This window comes from Cucurbita pepo, chromosome 2 (assembly GCF_057944985.1).
Source record: "Cucurbita pepo subsp. pepo isolate OVF chromosome 2, ASM5794498v1, whole genome shotgun sequence".
NCBI lineage: Eukaryota > Viridiplantae > Streptophyta > Magnoliopsida > Cucurbitales > Cucurbitaceae > Cucurbita > Cucurbita pepo.
Window position 1 is genome coordinate 8,403,872 of NC_141799.1, and position 18,407 is coordinate 8,422,278.

An 18,407-nucleotide genomic window follows, 5' to 3' on the forward strand; every position below is an offset into this window, starting at 1 on the left:
TTATTTTCATCTTTTTAGTTTTTAATCGACCCAGAGTTCAAAATTCAATCTTTGCTCTATTTAAAATTTTGAGAGGTGAGAATGAGAGCTTCATTTGTGTAACTGAGTGTAAAAGGAGTGTCCTAAAATTTCCTTGAGTGTATACTCGTGAGGAGAGTGTTGTGAGGTCCTTCGTATTTCCATAACTTATTTTTTGCAGCAAAGTTTCACAAATAGATTCGAGGACGAATCCTCTTGAAGAAGTGGAGAATGATATGAACTGAGAGACATCAATCATACAATATACTTCAATGAAGATGTGAAGAAAAGGTTGTCAAAATTATCAAAATATGTTTCAATTCATGCTACATTGAAGAAGAATAAAGTTTGATTGTTGCAAATTTTGGGTGGGTTATAATTTAGAGTTATTGTATTTTAAGACTTTTTATTTCATTTCGGTTACATTTACATAATGGCTAATTATGGCCATAAAGTGTGAATGTTACAACTTTTGGAATGCCTTTAATAGTTTCATTTTGAGGCTATATAAAGCCATGTATGTTGTATTTGTAAGGTAGACTTGGAAAATAGAGTAAAAGAAGCATTTGTGCTTTTCTTTAGCCAATGGCTAAGTTTCTTTGCAATTCTATGTAGTTTAGATTGCATGTAGAATCATTCAAGCTCGACATGATCAATCTTGCTTGTGGAGTGATTCGAATCTCAAACAAGTGTTTGAGATATTTGATCAACAAGAGTCATTCAAGCTAGATATTTTGATCAACAAGAGTCATTCAAGATATTTGATCAACAAGAGTCATTCAACAATATGTCTCTCAGTTCATATCATTAAAGAAACAAAAATTAGCATGTTAGTTCATAATTATGAACTATTTAAAATGGAGGAAAATGAACCTATTGGTGATATGTTTACTAGATTTACTAATATTTTAAATGCTTTGAAAAATCTTGGAAAAGTATATTCTACTTCCGAAAATGTAAGAAAAATTCTTAGGTCTCTACCTAAAAGTTGGGAGGCAAAAGTGACGGCGATTCAAGAAGCAAAGGATCTCACAAAGCTTCCTTTGGATGAACTCGTTGGTTCTCTCATGACACATGAGATTACCATGAACGGCCACATGGAAGAAGAATCCAAAAAGAAGAAAAGTATAGCCCTAAAGTCCATCAAAGTTGACTCTGAAGATGAGGACGTCCTTGATGAAGATGATGTCGCCTACTTCACACGTAAGTATAAAAATTTTATTAAAAGGAAGAAACAATTCAAGAAACATTTCACAAATCAAAAAGAGTCAAAAGGTGAAAAGAGCAAAAACGATGAGGTAATATGTTATGAATGTAAAAAGCCGGGTCATATAAGAACGGATTGTCCTCTCCTCAAATCATCTAAGAAATCCAAGAAGAAAGCAATGAAGGCTACTTGGGATGATAGTGATGAAAGTGCAAGTGGAAGTGATGAAGAAGTAGCAAATTTTTGCTTCATGGCTCATAGTGACAAAGATGATGAACAAGAAGATGAACAAGAAGATGAGGTAACTCTTGAATCTCTTTCTTATCATGAATTATTTAAACTTGTTGATGAGATGACAATTGATTTAGAAAAACTTAGTTCAAAGTATGTTGTGCTTAAAAAGAAATATAAGACTTCAATTATTGAAAATAAGTCTTTACTGAATGAAATTTCTTGCTTAAAAGAGAAGGATCATAATATTGTTAAAATTGATGTACCTTGTGAAAAGCATGTATTTGATTGTGATGAGAAAAATGCATTAATTGATAAAGTCAAGTCTCTTGAGCATGATTGTTGTGAAAAAGATAAATCAATTAAATTGCTCAAAGAAAATGAATCAAATAATTTGCAAGAACTTGGTAGGGCTAAGGAGTCTATTAAAATGTTAACGATAGGTGCTCAAAAATTAGATAAAATACTTGAAGGAGGTAAGTCATATGGTGATAAAAGAGGATTGGGCTATATTGATGAATGCTCTACACCTTCAAATTCTAAAACAATATTTGTTAAAGCATCTCCTATCTTGTCTAAATCTAACAGTAAATTTGTATCTAAGTATGATAAATCTAGATTTGTGCCTATATGTCATTATTGTGGTGTTGAAGGTCATATTAGACCTAAGTGCTTTAAATTGAAAAATTCTCAAAACATCCCTTTAGCAAGAAAAGTTTCTCAAAATACAAAATTTAACAATGTTTTAGAAAATAATTTTTCGAATAAAAATAGAATACACAAATTTAGTCTAAGAAATAAATTATTGCATAATGTTGTTTGTTTTTCATGTGGTAAGTTGTTTACTTATCCAAATACAATATCTTTAATATGAATGCAAATATGAAATGGATTCCTAAATTTGTGAACACTAACTTTCTAGGACCCAAACAAGTATGGGTACCAAAATGTCAATTTTGAATATCTTTGTTTTTAGGTTTGTTTGAAAGCCTCCAAGAAAAATAAGTGGTACTTGGATAGTGGTTGCTCAAGACACATGACGGGTAATCCATCCAAGTTTGTGAATTTTTCCAAGAAGGATGGTGGCTTAGTAACTTTTGGTGATAACAAGAAGGGTAAAATAATTGGTAAGGGTACTATAGGTAATGACTCTTGTACTCTCATTGAAAATGTATTATTAGTTGATGGTTTAAAGCATGACTTACTTAGCATTAGTCAATTATGTGATAAAGGTTTTAGAGTTGTATTTGATAAGAATAATTGCATAATTGAAAATGCTAGTGATAGAAAAGTTTTGTTTGTAGGAAATAGAGATGATAACGTGTATACTATTCATTTGAATGATTGTCCTACAAATGATAAATGTCTTTCGGTTTTGCTTGATAACTCTTGGCTATGGCATAGAAGACTAGGACATGCTAGTATGTACTTGATTTCAAATATTTCAAAAAATTCATTAGTTAGAGGTCTTCCTCAACTTAAATTTGAAAAAAATAAAATTTGTGACGCTTGTCAAATGGGTAAGCAAACTAAGTCTTCTTTCAAATCTAAAAATATGATTTCTACTGTTAGACCTCTTCAACTACTCCATATGGACTTATTTGGCCCTTCTAAAATAGCTAGTTATGGAGGAAATTATTATGCTTTTGTTATAGTGGATGATTTTTCAAGATTTACTTGGGTTTTGATGATAAAACATAAGAATGATGTTTTGAAAAGATTTGCTAGTTTTGTAAAAAGAGTTCAAAATGAAAAAGGATTTTTAATTACTAAAATTAGGAGTGACCATGGAGGAGAATTTAATAGTGTTGCCTTTGAAAAATTTTGTGAAGATAATGGTCTTTCTCATGACTTCTCTTCTCCGAGGACTCCTCAACAAAACGGTGTGGTTGAAAGAAAAAATCGTACTTTACAAGAATTTGCTAGATCAATGTTAAATGAGTATGATTTACCTAAATATTTTTGGGCGGAAGCCGTTAATACCGCTTGTTATATTTTAAATAGAGTTTTAATTAGACCTTCATTAAATAAAACTCCTTATGAACTTTGGCATAACAAAATTCTGAATGTTGGGTATTTCAAAGTTTTTGGTTGTAAATGTTTTATTTTGAACAACAAAGAAAAGCTTGGAAAGTTTGATTCAAAAACGGATATTGGTATTTTTCTTGGCTATTCATCTACTAGTAAAGTTTATAGAATTTTCAATAAGAGAACTCTAGTTATTGAAGAATCTATGCATGTGGTATTTGATGAATCTTGCAATAATATTTCTAATGAGTCTATTTGTAGTGATGATTTAGAAAGAAATTTTGGAGATTTACTCGTTAGTGACAACGGCAAAGAAATGGTTACGAGTAAAGAAGAGGTGAGCTTAAAGGAAGAAGGTTCTTCATCAATGCCAAAAGAATGGAGGTATGCCTTGTCTCATCCCAAAGACTTGATTCTTGGTGATCTCGAACAAGGTGTGAAAACTCACTCTTCTATTAATTTATTTAATAATCTTGCTTTTGTTTCTCAAATTAAACCAAAAAGTCTTAAGGATGCCGAAAATGATGAGTTTTGGATTTTAGCCATGCAAGAAGAGCTAAATCAATTTGAAAGGAACAAAGTTTGGGAATTATTGCCGAGGCCATCTAATACTTCTATTATTGGAACCAAATGGGTTTTTAGAAATAAAATGGATGAAAATGGGAATATCATTAGAAATAAAGCTAGGCTTGTAGCTCAAGGTTATTGTCAAGAGGAAGGCATAGATTATGAAGAAACTTTTGCACCCGTTGCTAGATTAGAAGCTATTAGAATGTTACTTGCTTTTGCTTCTTACAAAAATTTTGTATTATATCAAATGGATGTGAAAAGTGCATTTTTGAATGGTTATATTATGGAGGAAGTTTATGTAGAACAACCTCCCGGATTTGAAAATGTAGAATTTCCTCATCATGTCTATAAGTTGAAAAAGGCTCTTTATGGCTTAAAACAAGCTCCAAGAGCTTGATATGATAGACTTAGTAATTTTCTTATCGAGAATGATTTCAAAATGGGCAAACTCGACACTACACTCTTTATTAAGATTAAAGAAAATGATATGCTATTAGTGCAAATATATGTGGATGATATCATATTTGGTTCTACTAATCCTGCTTTATGTGAAGAATTTGCTAAATGTATGCATAATGAGTTTGAGATGAGTATGATGGGAGAACTTAGTTTCTTTCTTGGACTTCAAATCAAACAACTCAAGGATGGTATCTTCATCAATCAAGAGAAATACACTAAAGATTTGCTCAAAAGATTCAAGTTCAATGGAGGTAAGATTGCAAGAACTCCCATGAGCACATCCACTAAGCTTGACAAGGATGAAAAAGGTAAAAGTGTGGATATTAAAACTTATCGAGGTATGATTGGATCTTTACTTTACTTGACCGCTAGTAGACCCGATATTATGTTTAGTGTGTGTCTTTGTGCTAGATTTCAATCTTCTCCTAAGGAATCTCATTTACATGCGGTTAAGAGAATATTTAAATATTTGCTTGGAACTATTGATTTAGGGTTGTGGTATCCTAGAAATGTTGAATTTAAATTGGTAGGATATTCTGATGCGGATTTTGCCGGAAGCTTACTTGATCGTAAAAGTACTAGTGGAACTTGTCAATTTCTTGGTAGTTCCTTAGTTTCTTGGTTTAGTAAAAAGCAAAATTCGGTTGCCTTATCTACTACCGAAGCGGAATATATTGCGGTTGCTAGTTGTTGTGCTCAAATTCTTTGGATGAAACAAACTCTTTGTGATTTTGGATTAAAATTTCATAGTGTGCCTATATTTTTGTGATAATACAAGTGCTATTAATTTAACTAAAAATCCTATTCATCATTCTAGAACTAAACATATTGACATTAGACATCATTTTATTAGAGAGCATGTGCAAAATGGACATATTATTCTTGATTTTGTAAACTCTAATAATCAACTAGCCGATATTTTTACCAAGCCATTAAATGAAGAAAATTTTTGCAAAAATAGACTTGAGCTTGGTATTATTCGTTGTGATATATCTTGAATTTTATAAATTTTTAATGCATGTTTTTAGGGGGAGCCATTACGTCTTTCTTAAATGTATTCTCTTTCAATTGTTGTTTTTGATGATTACAAAGGGGGAGAAAATTAAGAAAAATATGCTCTAAGTTTGTTGTTTTATTATTTATGAATCATTTGATGTTTCATAATTTCTTGAGGTTGAGGCACTAATATAGGGGGAGAATATGCTTGAGTAAAATTTATGATAATATATTAGCATGTATTAGTATTATTACATGGATGGTGTATTACCTTGGTTTTTATGAATTTTTCTTGAAATGGTTTGTCATCATCAAAAAGGGGGAGATTGTTGGCTTTTTAGCCTTGATCTCACTTTAATTAATTTCAATCAATTAATTGATGTTTTGATGATAACAAACCTACTTTTTAATTATTAATTATTTTCAGTATTTTGAACTGTCCACAGTATAAGGTCGGGAATAACAATTTCAACGACTTTTCAATTACTCAAATCAGAGCTAAAACGAAGAAATTACAGTCGAGACAACATACCCGACGTGATGATGTGGCAGCAAAATCAAAATGATGGACAAATCAAAATATATCAAAGTATGACATTTATGATTTTGGGAGAGTAACAAATGGTGGAGTTTTTCTTATTACTATATTTTTAAATAAAGTTATTTTTACAAAATATAAATTTGAATCTAACCGTTACTCACATCGATTTTTATTATTACAATATTATATTATTATATTATTATATTTTAAAATTTTGGTGGTTACTCACATAGTTTTTATTATTATTATATTATTATATTTATAATAAATTTTGAATTTCATTTGACCGTTACTCACATAACTTTTTATTATTATTATATTATATTACTATTATATTAAAATTTTGAAATAAATGAATTTAGAAAAATTTCTTATTTATTTACTTTTAATCTCCACCTTCCATTATTCCTAACACAATCCAATGGTCAATATTCAATCCTATATTTTGCCACTTTTCTCCTCTATATAAACTCATCTTCCCCACATTTTAAAAAAAAACAACTTACATACATTCTCCAATCCTCATTTGTTCAAAGTCTTCATTGTTTGTTGCTCTCTCCAAGCTTACAAGTTTATTTCTTTTTATCTTATTCTTGAGAGGGATTATTTTTGTATTGTGAGGAAATAGTTGTGAGTATCCCAAATTGTAAATCTACTCTTTGAGAGAGTTGTGGTGTGTTATTATCAAACTCAAATACTTGTATCGGTTTGATCCTGCGCCGTGGAAAGGATTGAGTTTGCTCTTGAACTCGTAAAAAGAGCGGTGTAGCGGTTTGGCTCAGATCCGTGGAAAGAGTCGAGAAAGTTCTTTATTCAAATTCCCAAGAGGCGCTTGGGGAGTGGAGTAGGTCGAGTTTGACCGAACCACTATAAAACTACGGTGTCATTTTCTCTGACTCTTTTCTATTTAATTTCAAAATTATTATTGTGATTTATTGCATGTTCTACTTGATTATTGTTTTGACCTGAATTACTTTGTTATAGTAATTATCATCTTTTACTTATTTGTAAAAAGTTTCATCATTAGAAAAATTAATCACGTTTAAACACTTTTATCGTTAAAACCCTATTCACCCCCCCTCTAGGGTTGCCATACCGATCCAACACAGAAGAGTCCTACGAATATTCGGGTCTTGGATTCATGATACATTTGATTTTGTCTTTGTGGAATATGAATAGAGAAAAGAGGATAGGCTCATTACATGAGAAAGGATATATGGGAATTTCCCAGAAAGAAAGAATTGTTGCAATAAATGAGCGTGAGAGCCAAATGAATCGAAAGATGAATGAATGTTTGGTTCGGGAAGGGATCGAAGAAGTTTTGAAATGAATGGAAAGACAATCTAATTGCAAGTGATTTATTAGATAATCGAAAACAGAGGATCTTTCAAACAATTACAAATGAATAAGAACTCCGCGGGGGGGCCATTGAACAGCTGGAAAAAGCCCTGGCCCCCTTACCTTACAGTAGAAATGGAAGCAGATCAGTTTCGAGTGAATGGATACTCTTAGCATAGAACGAGAAAAATGAAATCGTTTTGAACAACAAAAAGCGATTAATCAAGTACGACAACAGGGGTTTCCTTCCAACAAGCCTTACAAGGAGGGAGCTCTAGTAACTCTGAATAGTTGGTTGAACAATGAGTTACATTTACGTACCTACCATCAATGCTAATATTGCCATGTTTGCTACGATGAAAGAAATAACTAACTAACTGATTAGTCCTTCTACAGTAGGCATTAGTTTCTGTTTAGTTTAAGAAAAAGAATTACGAAATACTCATGGTAACCCTGAAAAATGAAATTAGTCAGTCATATTATCCGTGAACGTATTGAAGAATAGAGAAGAAGAAATTGTAAATACCGGTATTGTACTTCAAGTAGGCGAGGGCATTGCTCGAATTTATGGTCTTGATGAAGTAATGTTGAATTATCGAATTGGATGGAAGAAGAGGGTACTATAGGCATAGCTCTCAATTTAGAATCAAATCATGTTGGTGTTGTATTAATAGGTGATGGTTTGCTGATACAGGAGGGAAGTTCTGTAAAAGCAACGGGAAGAATTGCTCTGATACCATACCAATACCTGTAAGCGAGGCTTATTTAGGTCGTGTTATAAACGCCCTGGCTAAACTAAACTGATGGTCGAGGTTCAATTGCAGCTTCTGACTCTCGGTTAATTGAATCAATCCCCCTGCCTGGTATTATTTCGAGACGTTTCTTCCGTAGATGAGCCTCTTCAATCAAACAGGACTTATTGCTATTGATGCGATGATTCCTATCGGACGGGGTCAGCGAGAATGAATTATTGGGGACAGGCAGACCGGTAAAACTGCATTTGCCACGGATACGATTCTGAATCAACCAACAAGGATGTATGTAATATGTGTTTATGTAGTGGTCAAAAAGCCTCTTCTCTGGCTCAAGTAGTTACTACTTTACAGGAAAGGGGGGGCAATGGAATACACTATTCTAGTAGCCGAACTGGTGTGGTGGTGGATTCTCCGGCTACATTACAATATCTTTCCCCTTATACAGGAGCTGCTTTGGCTGAATATTTGATGTACGGAAACCAACACACTTGAATCATTTATGAGGATCCCTCCAAACAAGCACAAGCTTATCGATAAATCTCTCTTCCGCAGACCGCCCCTCTCCTTTCCAGTCGAGCTGCTTGGCCCCTTCTCCGGGAGATGTTTTTGCATTCACGCCTTTCCTTTTGGAAAGAAAAGAGCCGCTAAATCAAGTTCCGCTTTAGGTGAAGGAAGTATGACTGCTTTACCAATAGTTGAGACCCAATCGGGAGATGTTTCAGCTTATATATATTCCTACTAACTTAATGTTGTTTCCATTACGGACAAATATTCTTCTTATCTGCGGATCTATTCAATGCTGGAATCAGACCTGCTATTAATGTGGGTATTTCCGTCTCCGGAGTAGGTAGGATCTGCAGCTCAAATGAAAGCCATGAACCAAATAGCCAGCAAATCGAAATTGGAATTGGCTCAATTTGTTGAATTATCAGCCTTTGCGCAATTCGTACACTTACTACTACCTATACTGGAAGAACTTACTACTGCCTATTTACAACACTTCTTCCCTCTTCCTACTGTACTGACATTACACTTCCAACTGTCTACTCATTAAGCGATATTCATTCCCTGACGAGAACCTATGTATGTTACTACTTGACTTACCTTCTTTTCTTCAATCCTCTAAGTAACCGAAGAGAAAGACAACAACAACAATATTATGAATTACAGGAAGGAGGTCAAGCTCATTTACCTCTGAAGCAAGAGAACAACAAAACAACAGGATTATTACATTAGAGGAAAGAGGGTAAAGCTCAAGCTCCTTCACCTCCCCTATGGGTAAAGGGGCTTCGCTCATTCACTTTAGAGCACAACAACAACAACAAGATTATTAATTACATTAGAGGAAAGAATGTCAAGTCCTCTCTTCTAAGTAACCTCTGGCTGGAGCAACCAAGCTAACAACATGAATTACATACGGGAAGGGGTAAAGTCAAGCTAACTTCTAGTGACGAGAAAGCAAACAGCAGGCAAGCAACAACAACATATATATTCATTACTTACAGGAAGGGGTAGTAAAGCTAATCTGACGTCTCGAGCATGACAACTACATTTATTTACATTAGGGGAAGGTAAAGCTTACCTGACGTGACGAACAACAACATTAGTTTAATTACAGGAAGGTAAAGCTTACCTGACGTCTAACAACAACAACAACACGAACATTTACAGGGTAAAGCTTACCTACCCCTAGTGACGAGCAAGACAAACACCAAGACAACATCATTCATTACACACAGAAAGAGAAGCTACTTACTCCTTTGACGATATTCCCTTCCCGGATTTCACTATCAAAGAAGGGAGACTAAAGATTCATTATCTATCCTGAACTACTGAACGAACCAGGTAAGCTGGATGAAAGGTCAAGCTCCTTTCGCTGTCGGTCTCGCAGCTTCGCTCCTTTTCCGATATTCCCATCTGTTATTGCATACATTAAGGAAGTCAAGACGAAACAAGGGCAACTCCTCTTCTCCCCTCCCTATTTTTGAGGCCATTTCACTCAAACACAAGGTAAAAGCATATTCTTTCTCCTGAACAGTCAGTCCAGACGAAACTCAAGATGAATGAGAGAGAACTGGCAGGCAGGAAGGAACTCCTCTTCTTGTCTTGACGATATTCCCTTGCCTTCTTTAACTCGGTAAAGCATATATATATATTCTGTCTCCTTATTCTTTAATTGATCTTTATCCTCTGCCTACTTACTCATGAACCTTTGACTGATTGAACTCCTTATACGATATTCCCTGAGCTACTGAACCTGACGAGTGGGTAAAAGAGATGAATGAGACTTTACAGTGAAAGCAAGCAAGTCAAGACTGAACACCGTCCGGTCTCTGATCTTCTCCTCCTGATCCTATTTCTTCTTTCTCCTTCTCCTTCTCCTAGACCTTTAATGAGACTGAACAGTCAAGAAAGACTCAACATTAATTATCGTTCACAGTCAGGAAAGACTAAAGATTCATGAGAGTTTACGGAACAGGCTGGCTTTCTTGCTTGCTTGGTTGGAAGGAACTGGCAGGCAGTAAGACTCAACTCAAGATTCATTCGACTTTTTTTACAGTTAAAGAAGACAAGAAGCATTCTCCGACACTCCTTGATTGCTTGCTTTCACTCCTCTCCCTTCCGGTCGAGCTGTTTCACTCATGCCCCTATTTCTTCTTTCTCCTATTCATTGTCGGAAGGAAAGCTGAAACTCAACAAGATGCATTCTCCCCTCTTTCACCTATTTCTTCAAAGACTGTCAACTAAGACTGAACAGATTAAAGTTCACTCCCGCCTGAACCTATTTATAAATGAACTGATCTTTCTTGAACTTACTCTCCTGTAAGAAGGATGAATTCTACTGCACTCCAAGATTGAATTGTAAGAAACAAGGTGATATGAACCAAGAGACACCATTCATACAATATACTTGAAGTATATTGTATGAATGGTGTCTCTTGGTTCATATCACAAGGTCAAGCTATTCATTGTCGGTCTCTTTCTCTCCTCTTTTCTTGAACAGTAAACTCATGAACCTTCTTTCACTCCTCTCCCTACCGGTCGAGCTCTTTCACTCCTCTCCCTATTTATTCCTTATTGAACAAGGTAAAGCATATATATATATATATATATATATATATATATATATATATATATATATATATATATATATATTCTGTCTCCTTCACCTTCTTGCTTGAACGGTAAAGCTATTGGTCTCTTCTCTATTTGTTTTCCCTTCTTTCACTGTAAAGACTCCTTATGACTGAGAGCATATTCTCTCCTGTCCCGGATTTCCCCTATTCTATTGGTCTCTTTTCTTTCACTCCTACACCTGTCCCTTCTTTGAAAGAAGAATCAACCTTAAACCTTTTCCTGATTGAAGGAGGGTTGAACTATCTCTTTTCTTTTCAAAGACTCACTGTAAACTCATCTTCTCTTTCTCTTTCTCTTTTTCACTCGTTCTCTTTTCTTTCCGATTCCTTCTTAACGGCTGGCTCCTTTTCCTTTTCTTTCCTCTCGCTTCTTTCACTCGGTAAAGCAATTCAATTGTCTTTTCCTTCTTTCACTTCTCTTTCTTCTTTCTAAACTAAGACTGAACTCAAGCATCATTCTCCTTAACCCCTTGTTCTGTTATTGTGAGTTATTATAAGGAAGTGATTGTTCACCTCTTATTCCTTCAAACACAAGGGAAAGCCGAAAGAGAGTTGTAGAACGGAACTCAATCACCTGATGTAACTCCTTTTCCGAAACCTGACGAGAATGTATGTAAGAAAAGAGATGAATGAGAGTGAACGAATTGAATAGGCAAGCATTAAGGAAGGAAAGCCGAAACGAAGGATTCCTGCTCAATCACTACTGAACGATTGACTATCCAAGTTTACAGTGAGGGGAGAGATGAATGAGAGAGCTGGAACAGTCTTTGAACAATGAATTAGCTGACAGGATAGGAAAGCCGAAAGAGAAAACCTTAACGGATATGACCTGAGCTTCTTTCCTTTCACTCATGAGACAGATTGAGCTCGGGTTTCACTGTAAAAGATCTCTACTCCTTCTTTTTCTCCTTCACTCCGGAACAGGAAAGAAAGAGAGTGCGAGTAACCCTGCATTGGACTTCTTTCTCATTAACAACTTCCCCTTCACCTTCCGATTAAGAAATTCTCCCTTAAACCTTAGACTGATTTCACTCTTTCGGTAAAGCAGCTGGATGAGACCTTCCCCTGCTGAACTTGTATTCCCTGAGCTACTGATTACAATCTCGTAAATTCATTCAATCCTATAGAAGAAGAAGAGAATGAAAGAAAGAGTGAACGACTGACTATTTATTCTTTTTCTGATCTTTCTCCTTATACGTATTGAAAGACTCCTTATTAATTCCCCTTTTCATTCTCCTTCACCTATCTATCCCTTACGATCGAGAATCAAGGATTCCCCTTCAACCACTCGGTAAAGAAATTCCATTGCCTTCACTCAATCACCTGTCGGTTTCCCAATTGCATTGCCTGCCCCTGATTTCACTCTTGAATTCGGTAAAGCGACTGAACTAGAACTGAAAACAACCCAAAGACTATCTGACTTTACCGTGAAAGAATAAATCAATGAATTAGCTTCAAGACTGTACTCCTTATTCTATAGACAGATGGAACTCTTGAACATAGGCGGCTGGATGAGAATCAGGTCAAGCGACTGAACCGAAAACCTGCCCATGAACCTATTGGTCTCACTCTTCCATTGCCTTAACCTCTCCAACTATCAGCTTCTGTCCTATACCTATTGAGAGATTCTTTAACTGATCTTTCTCTTCTCCCTATCGGTCTCGCTACTGACTACTTTGACTTACTCCAGCTCGGTCTCATTGCTGCGTGCGCTACGCTCCTTCCTTAGCTTTGGTTTTTTCAGTCTCTTTCCCCTCTCCCTCGTAAACAACAAAGACTCCTCTCCTTATTAATTATCTTTCACTCAAAAACTTTCAGAAGAGTAAGCTCTGTCTTCCTTCGTCTTCTTCCCTTTCCGATTCCATTGCCGGAACCTCGTAAACTAACTCGTCTTCTTCCGTAACCTTATACTCCAGTTGTTATTGTGAGTTATTAGAAGTGATTGTGAACTGATAGGACCTTATCTTGTTCATTTACTCTTTCTCCCTGATTGAACCTTCACCTGTCGGTTTCACAATTCCATTGCCTGAACGCCTGGTGATTGAATAGGCTGAGATTACCTCCCGAACCGGAACCTTCTTGAACTAGGTCTTGTGGCTTCGCCCATTTTCCTATTTATTCTGGAACAGTAAACTTGTTAAAGCTATTTTACGGTCTCTCATCTGTTCTTTCCTTTGATTCTTCAGACTCAACAACTGAAGAGAAGCTCCAGAACCTTCCATTGCTGTTATTGTTCCTAATTATTCTGGAACAGTAAACGAAAGAGTTGTAGAACTGACCTACTGAACCTTTTCCTTCTTTCACTATCTCTTTAACTGTAAAATCAAGTGTTGAAAGTCAAGACGAAAGATTCCTTCTCCTTTACTGTGTTTGATTGAAGAAGAAAATGAAAGAAGAATGAGACTGAACCAGAACCGGAACCTCTATGCTATGACCTGACCCTATTTACTTTATTCATTCAATCCTGAACCGATATGACCTTCAAACACTCCTTATACTCTAGTCCCTCCCTGTAAACAAGAACTCAACTCAAGCAAGATTAATTCATTCTCCTTCACTTCTCTCCCTCCCTATTTATTAGGTCATTTCACTCAAACACAAGGTAAATGGGTTCATTCAGTAGCTAATTAATTTACTCGACTGTAAACAGGAAAGATTCATTCGACGGAACAGGACTATTACTTCTTTCTGAACCTGATTGAACTGTAAGAAAAGAAGAAGGTCAAGCGACTGAAGAGGAAGGAAAGACAAGACTCAACAACTGAAAGATAGATTTGCTCACTCCTGAACCTGTCCTTTATCTAATAAGAAGAAGAATCCATCCAAATCAGAGAATGAAAGAAAGATCAGCTCCGGAACCCTCGCCTATTTACCTTGTTCAATCAGTCCACTGGAGGGTGTAGATCATCTTCTTTGTCTAGGGAAGTTTACCGAGTTCAAGAAGTCCAGGAGAGAAGCCTGCCTATTTACCTTGTTCAATCAGTCAGAACGTAGTTTAAAGCTAGCTAGCTATCTTGTGATCATAATTGTTTTAGATCAGGTTCATAAGAGAAGCTGTGAGACTGTAAAGAAAGGAGAGGCATGTCTTCTTTCTTGAATTTGGTTGAGTCTTGAAAGCTTATTTGCTTCGTTCACTCCTGCACCTATTCTATGGGTCTCACTCTCCGGCTCTAAACTGCTTGGTTCTTGATCCTCTTTATTTATTCACGGGGTAAATAGGTAAAGTAGCTCTTTGATGGAACTCGGTAAAGCGTCTTCGCTCCTCTTGTTACGTGCTTGTTCGTATTTCTTCTTCTTCTTCTTTTTCGGAAGGCTAGATATAATATAATATATATATGCTATACACATTCAAATCTAACGGACTGCTCTATCCTTGAACTCTAAAGCAATTATGATCCGGAACTAGATTGAAGGAGGTAAATAGGTTAAAGCATCTTCTGTCCTGTCCTTTACAGTCGAGTCGAGCTTATCGTAACCCTCTATCCCTATTTAGTAAGAAAAAGAGGAAGTGGTTGACACGCTCATTCACTCGGTAAAGCTGTTGAGGATTGAATTGACTCTGCCTGAGCTCTCAACAATACTCCTATTCATTCCCCGTAACCTGATTGAACAAGGTAATGATTAAGTCAATACTATCGATTCATTCGACGGAACAGGAAGGAAAGACTCTACTCCTATTTCTTCTTTCTCCTTTACTGTCTTTGAAAGAATCAACCGACACCCTTATTCTTCTATTCTATTTCTGCATTCTTCTGATCCTATTTACCGAGAGAAAAGAGATAGTTCATGGAGAGCCCTTGCAGCTCAATCACCTAGTTCAAGAAGGGAGAGGAAAGCCTAAAGAAGAATGAGACAGAACCTTTACAATCGGTAAAAGAAGATGAGAGAGAACTCTGCTTCACCTTTTTCGATATGACCTGACTGACTGTAAACAAAGATCAATACTGATTATTCATGATTGTTCACACCTGAACCAACCTTATACTCTATGTCTTTCCCTGAACTTGATAGAAGAGAGAGTCACTGAATTAGCTATCGTCGAGCTACTCCTATTCATTCTCCTTCAATCCTTCACACAAGGTAAAAGAAAAGCAAATGATCCTCAATCTTCAACCTTTTCCTATCTATCCTTGTCGGTAAAAGAGATGAATGATCCGTCACTCCTTTTCCTTTTTTACAGTGAAAGAAAGAAGAAGGGAGAGTCAATTTCTTTCCTTGCAGCAACTGAACCTATTGATTCAAACACGAGGTAAAGAAGTAGCTCTTCGATTGTAATTTCGGAAGGAAAGACTCAAGCAAGAAAGAAAGAAGCCGGCCGAGGGGAATTCAAGCCAGCCCGAAAGAAAGAGAAGCGAAGGAACCTGAACCTATACATAAGAGTCAATTCAATCCGGAACCAACCAGAACCGAGAGCTACTGAACCAGAACCCAAAGACTATCCGACTTTACAGTTCAATCCGGGAAGGAAAGACTGAAGCAAGAAAGGAGAAAGAGCAAGCAGTTCAAGCCAGCAAGAAAGGAAAGAGAGAGAGTGAACTGTCAGACTCAACGAAAGCCGAAAGAGAAAACCTTTCACTGATGGAACTCGTGTAAAGACCATGTGATATGAACTGAGAGACATCAATCATACAATATACTTCAATGTAGATGTGAAGAAAAGGTTGTCAAAATTATCAAAATATGTTTCAATTCATGCTACATTGAAGAAGAATAAAGTTTGATTGTTGTAAATTTTGGGTGGGTTATAATTTAGAGTAATTTGGAGTTATTGTATTTTAAGACTTTTTATTTAATTTCGGTTACATTTACATAATGGCTAATTATGGCCATAAAGTGTGAATGTTACAACTTTTGGAATGTCTTTAATAGTTTCATTTTGAGGCTCTATAAAGCCATGTATGTTGTATTTGTAAGGTAGACTTGGAAAATATATTAAAAGAAGCATTTGTGCTTTTCTTTAGCCAATGGCTAAGTTTCTTTGCAATTCTATGTAGTTTTGATTGCATGTAGAATCATTCAAGCTAGACATGATCGATCTTGCTTGTGGAGTGATTCGAATCTCAATCAAGTGTTCTTGCCTTGAGATATTCGATCAACAAGGTAATCCGAATCTTATTCCCCTTGTATTGATTCCTTATCTTATCACCATGAATTAGAAAATCGATGCTTTACCCTATTTTGAGGGATGAAATTCTATCCTTCCCTGATTTTTAGGGCTATAGATAATGTTAAAGGAAAGCCGAAAGATGAATGAGACTTTCCAGTCGAGTAAATTCATTCAATCAGGGAGACTGAAGATGAAAGCAAGACAAGATTCATGATCAATAACTACTGAGCCTCTATTCACGGATTGACCAGTAAACACTCAACTCAAGACTAAACTCCTTATGAATGAGACAGAACTATTGAACCTGAACCTATGGGTCTCATTGCTGGGCTCCGTAATCTTGTGACTCGATAACCTTCCCTTATTTCTTGAGGTAACCTCGGTCTTGTGGCTTCTTCCCTTTCCTCTTACTTAATTATCCTGAACTGTAAAAGAAGAAGAAAGATGAATGTTGACTCCTCTCCCTATTTCTTCTTGAACTAGGTCAAGCTATTTTACGGTCTCGTTGCTGCGCCCCTCTGCATTCAACCACTCTTTTCCTCTCCTGTAAGAAAAGAAGAGAAGGTCAAGCTCAATCACCTCTCCCTATTTTTTAGGCCATTAAAGAGGTAATGAGAAAGAAAGAGCCTGAAGAGTAAGTCAAGAAAGATCAGCCAGCCCCGGAACCTGAACCTCGTCTTCGCTCATTCCCCGGAACCAGATTGAACGAGGTAAAGAAGTGGGTAGCTCTTTTCTTGCACGAGGTAATTAGGATAGGAAGTCAAGACGAAAGATGAATGAGAGTTTACAGTCTTTGAATAAATGAAGAAAGGAGTTAGCAGCTTGACAGTCGAGCTACTCTACTTACTCATGAACCTCCATGACCTGACCGTAACCTGAACCAGATGGAACTGTAAACTCCTCTCCCTCTTGGTCAAGCTGCTTTCGCTCCGTAACCTCTGGGTCTCATTGTTGGGCTGCTCCTTAACTCCGTAACGATTAATGATCAATCACTTGTCCCTTCTTGAACAGTAAAGAAAGACTGAAGCAAGAGAAGACAAGATTCATTATCGTGAACTCCTTTTCCTATTTCTTCTTGAACAGTAAACTCTGTCTCCGCTCCTGGACTATTTATTACTGATGAACCTGATGGAACTCTTGAACAAGGTGGTAAATAGGTTAAAGCATCTTCCGTCCTTTCCTTTACTTTACTCGCAATTCCATTGCCTTTGCCTTCTTTCACTCTTTCACGAGGTCAAGCTATTTGAAGAACCAGAACCGAAACCTTTATTCCCTTCCCTGAACTTTATAGGAGAGGAAATGAAAGCGAAAACTAGTACTCCTCATTCACCTCTACAACTCTTATGATCTTACCTCCCTCCTTCATCTATCAGCTCTTGTCTTATCTTAGGCCGACTTGTTCGTTCAGTAGCTCTTTGATTGACCGAGGTAAAGCTATTTGAAGAACCTTTACAGTTGAGCATATTCAATCCTCTCCTCTCACTGCTTCTCTCCTGAGCCCATTCATTATTTATATGGGACAATTCCATTGCCTCTTCTCCTCGAGCTACTTCCTGCCTCTCCTCTTCTCGTCTCACAATTTCCATTGCCGTCACCTATGCCTGAGCCTATATATATGCGTCTCACAACAATTCCATTGCCTTTTCCTGTCTCACTGCTTCTCTCCTGAACTATTGAAGGAACCTTCAAACACTCTGAGACTCTCCTGTAAGCAAATGAAAGGATGTTCAAAAGATTCATTCTCCTTCACTCATTCACCTATTCTACTGGTCTCACAAGCAAGCACTAAGTTTAAGTCAGTTTTGAACCTTTGACGAGATTCCCTGACCTGAACCTATTTACCTGATTGATTTATTAACCCCTGACCTTCACCTTTCTTTGACGATATTCCCTATTTCCTGAACCTCGCTCCCTCACCTCGTAAACTCGGTTTCACAATTCCATTGCCTGCCCCTCCCCTTAAGGTTTCACAGCTTCGCTCCTGCCCCTCTTCACCTCTGAACAATTCCTCCCCTTGGGC

The 18,407-nt window shown here is 36.5% G+C and overlaps 1 protein-coding gene across 1 annotated transcript; it reads left to right on the top strand.

The window, feature by feature from the left end:
• The first annotated feature begins 832 nt into the window (after window positions 1-832).
• On the top strand, window positions 833-2,461 carry LOC147793576 (uncharacterized). Its single transcript, XM_087121134.1, has 2 exons — window positions 833-2,043; window positions 2,433-2,461. Exons 1-2 carry the CDS (start codon window positions 846-848, stop codon window positions 2,459-2,461), a joined length of 1,227 nt encoding a protein of 408 aa, XP_086977260.1. The 5' UTR covers window positions 833-845.
• The last annotated feature ends 15,946 nt before the right edge of the window (window positions 2,462-18,407 follow it).

Bases quoted from the DNA above. Each gene is read 5' to 3' on its own strand.
- LOC147793576 (XM_087121134.1), top strand. From the start codon at position 846: ATGTTAGTTCATAATTATGAACTATTTAAAATGGAGGAAAATGAACCT. The intron at 2,044-2,432 runs GTAAATTTGTAT...CTTTGTTTTTAG, and splicing joins TATCTTGTCTAAATCTAACA to GTTTGTTTGAAAGCCTCCAA.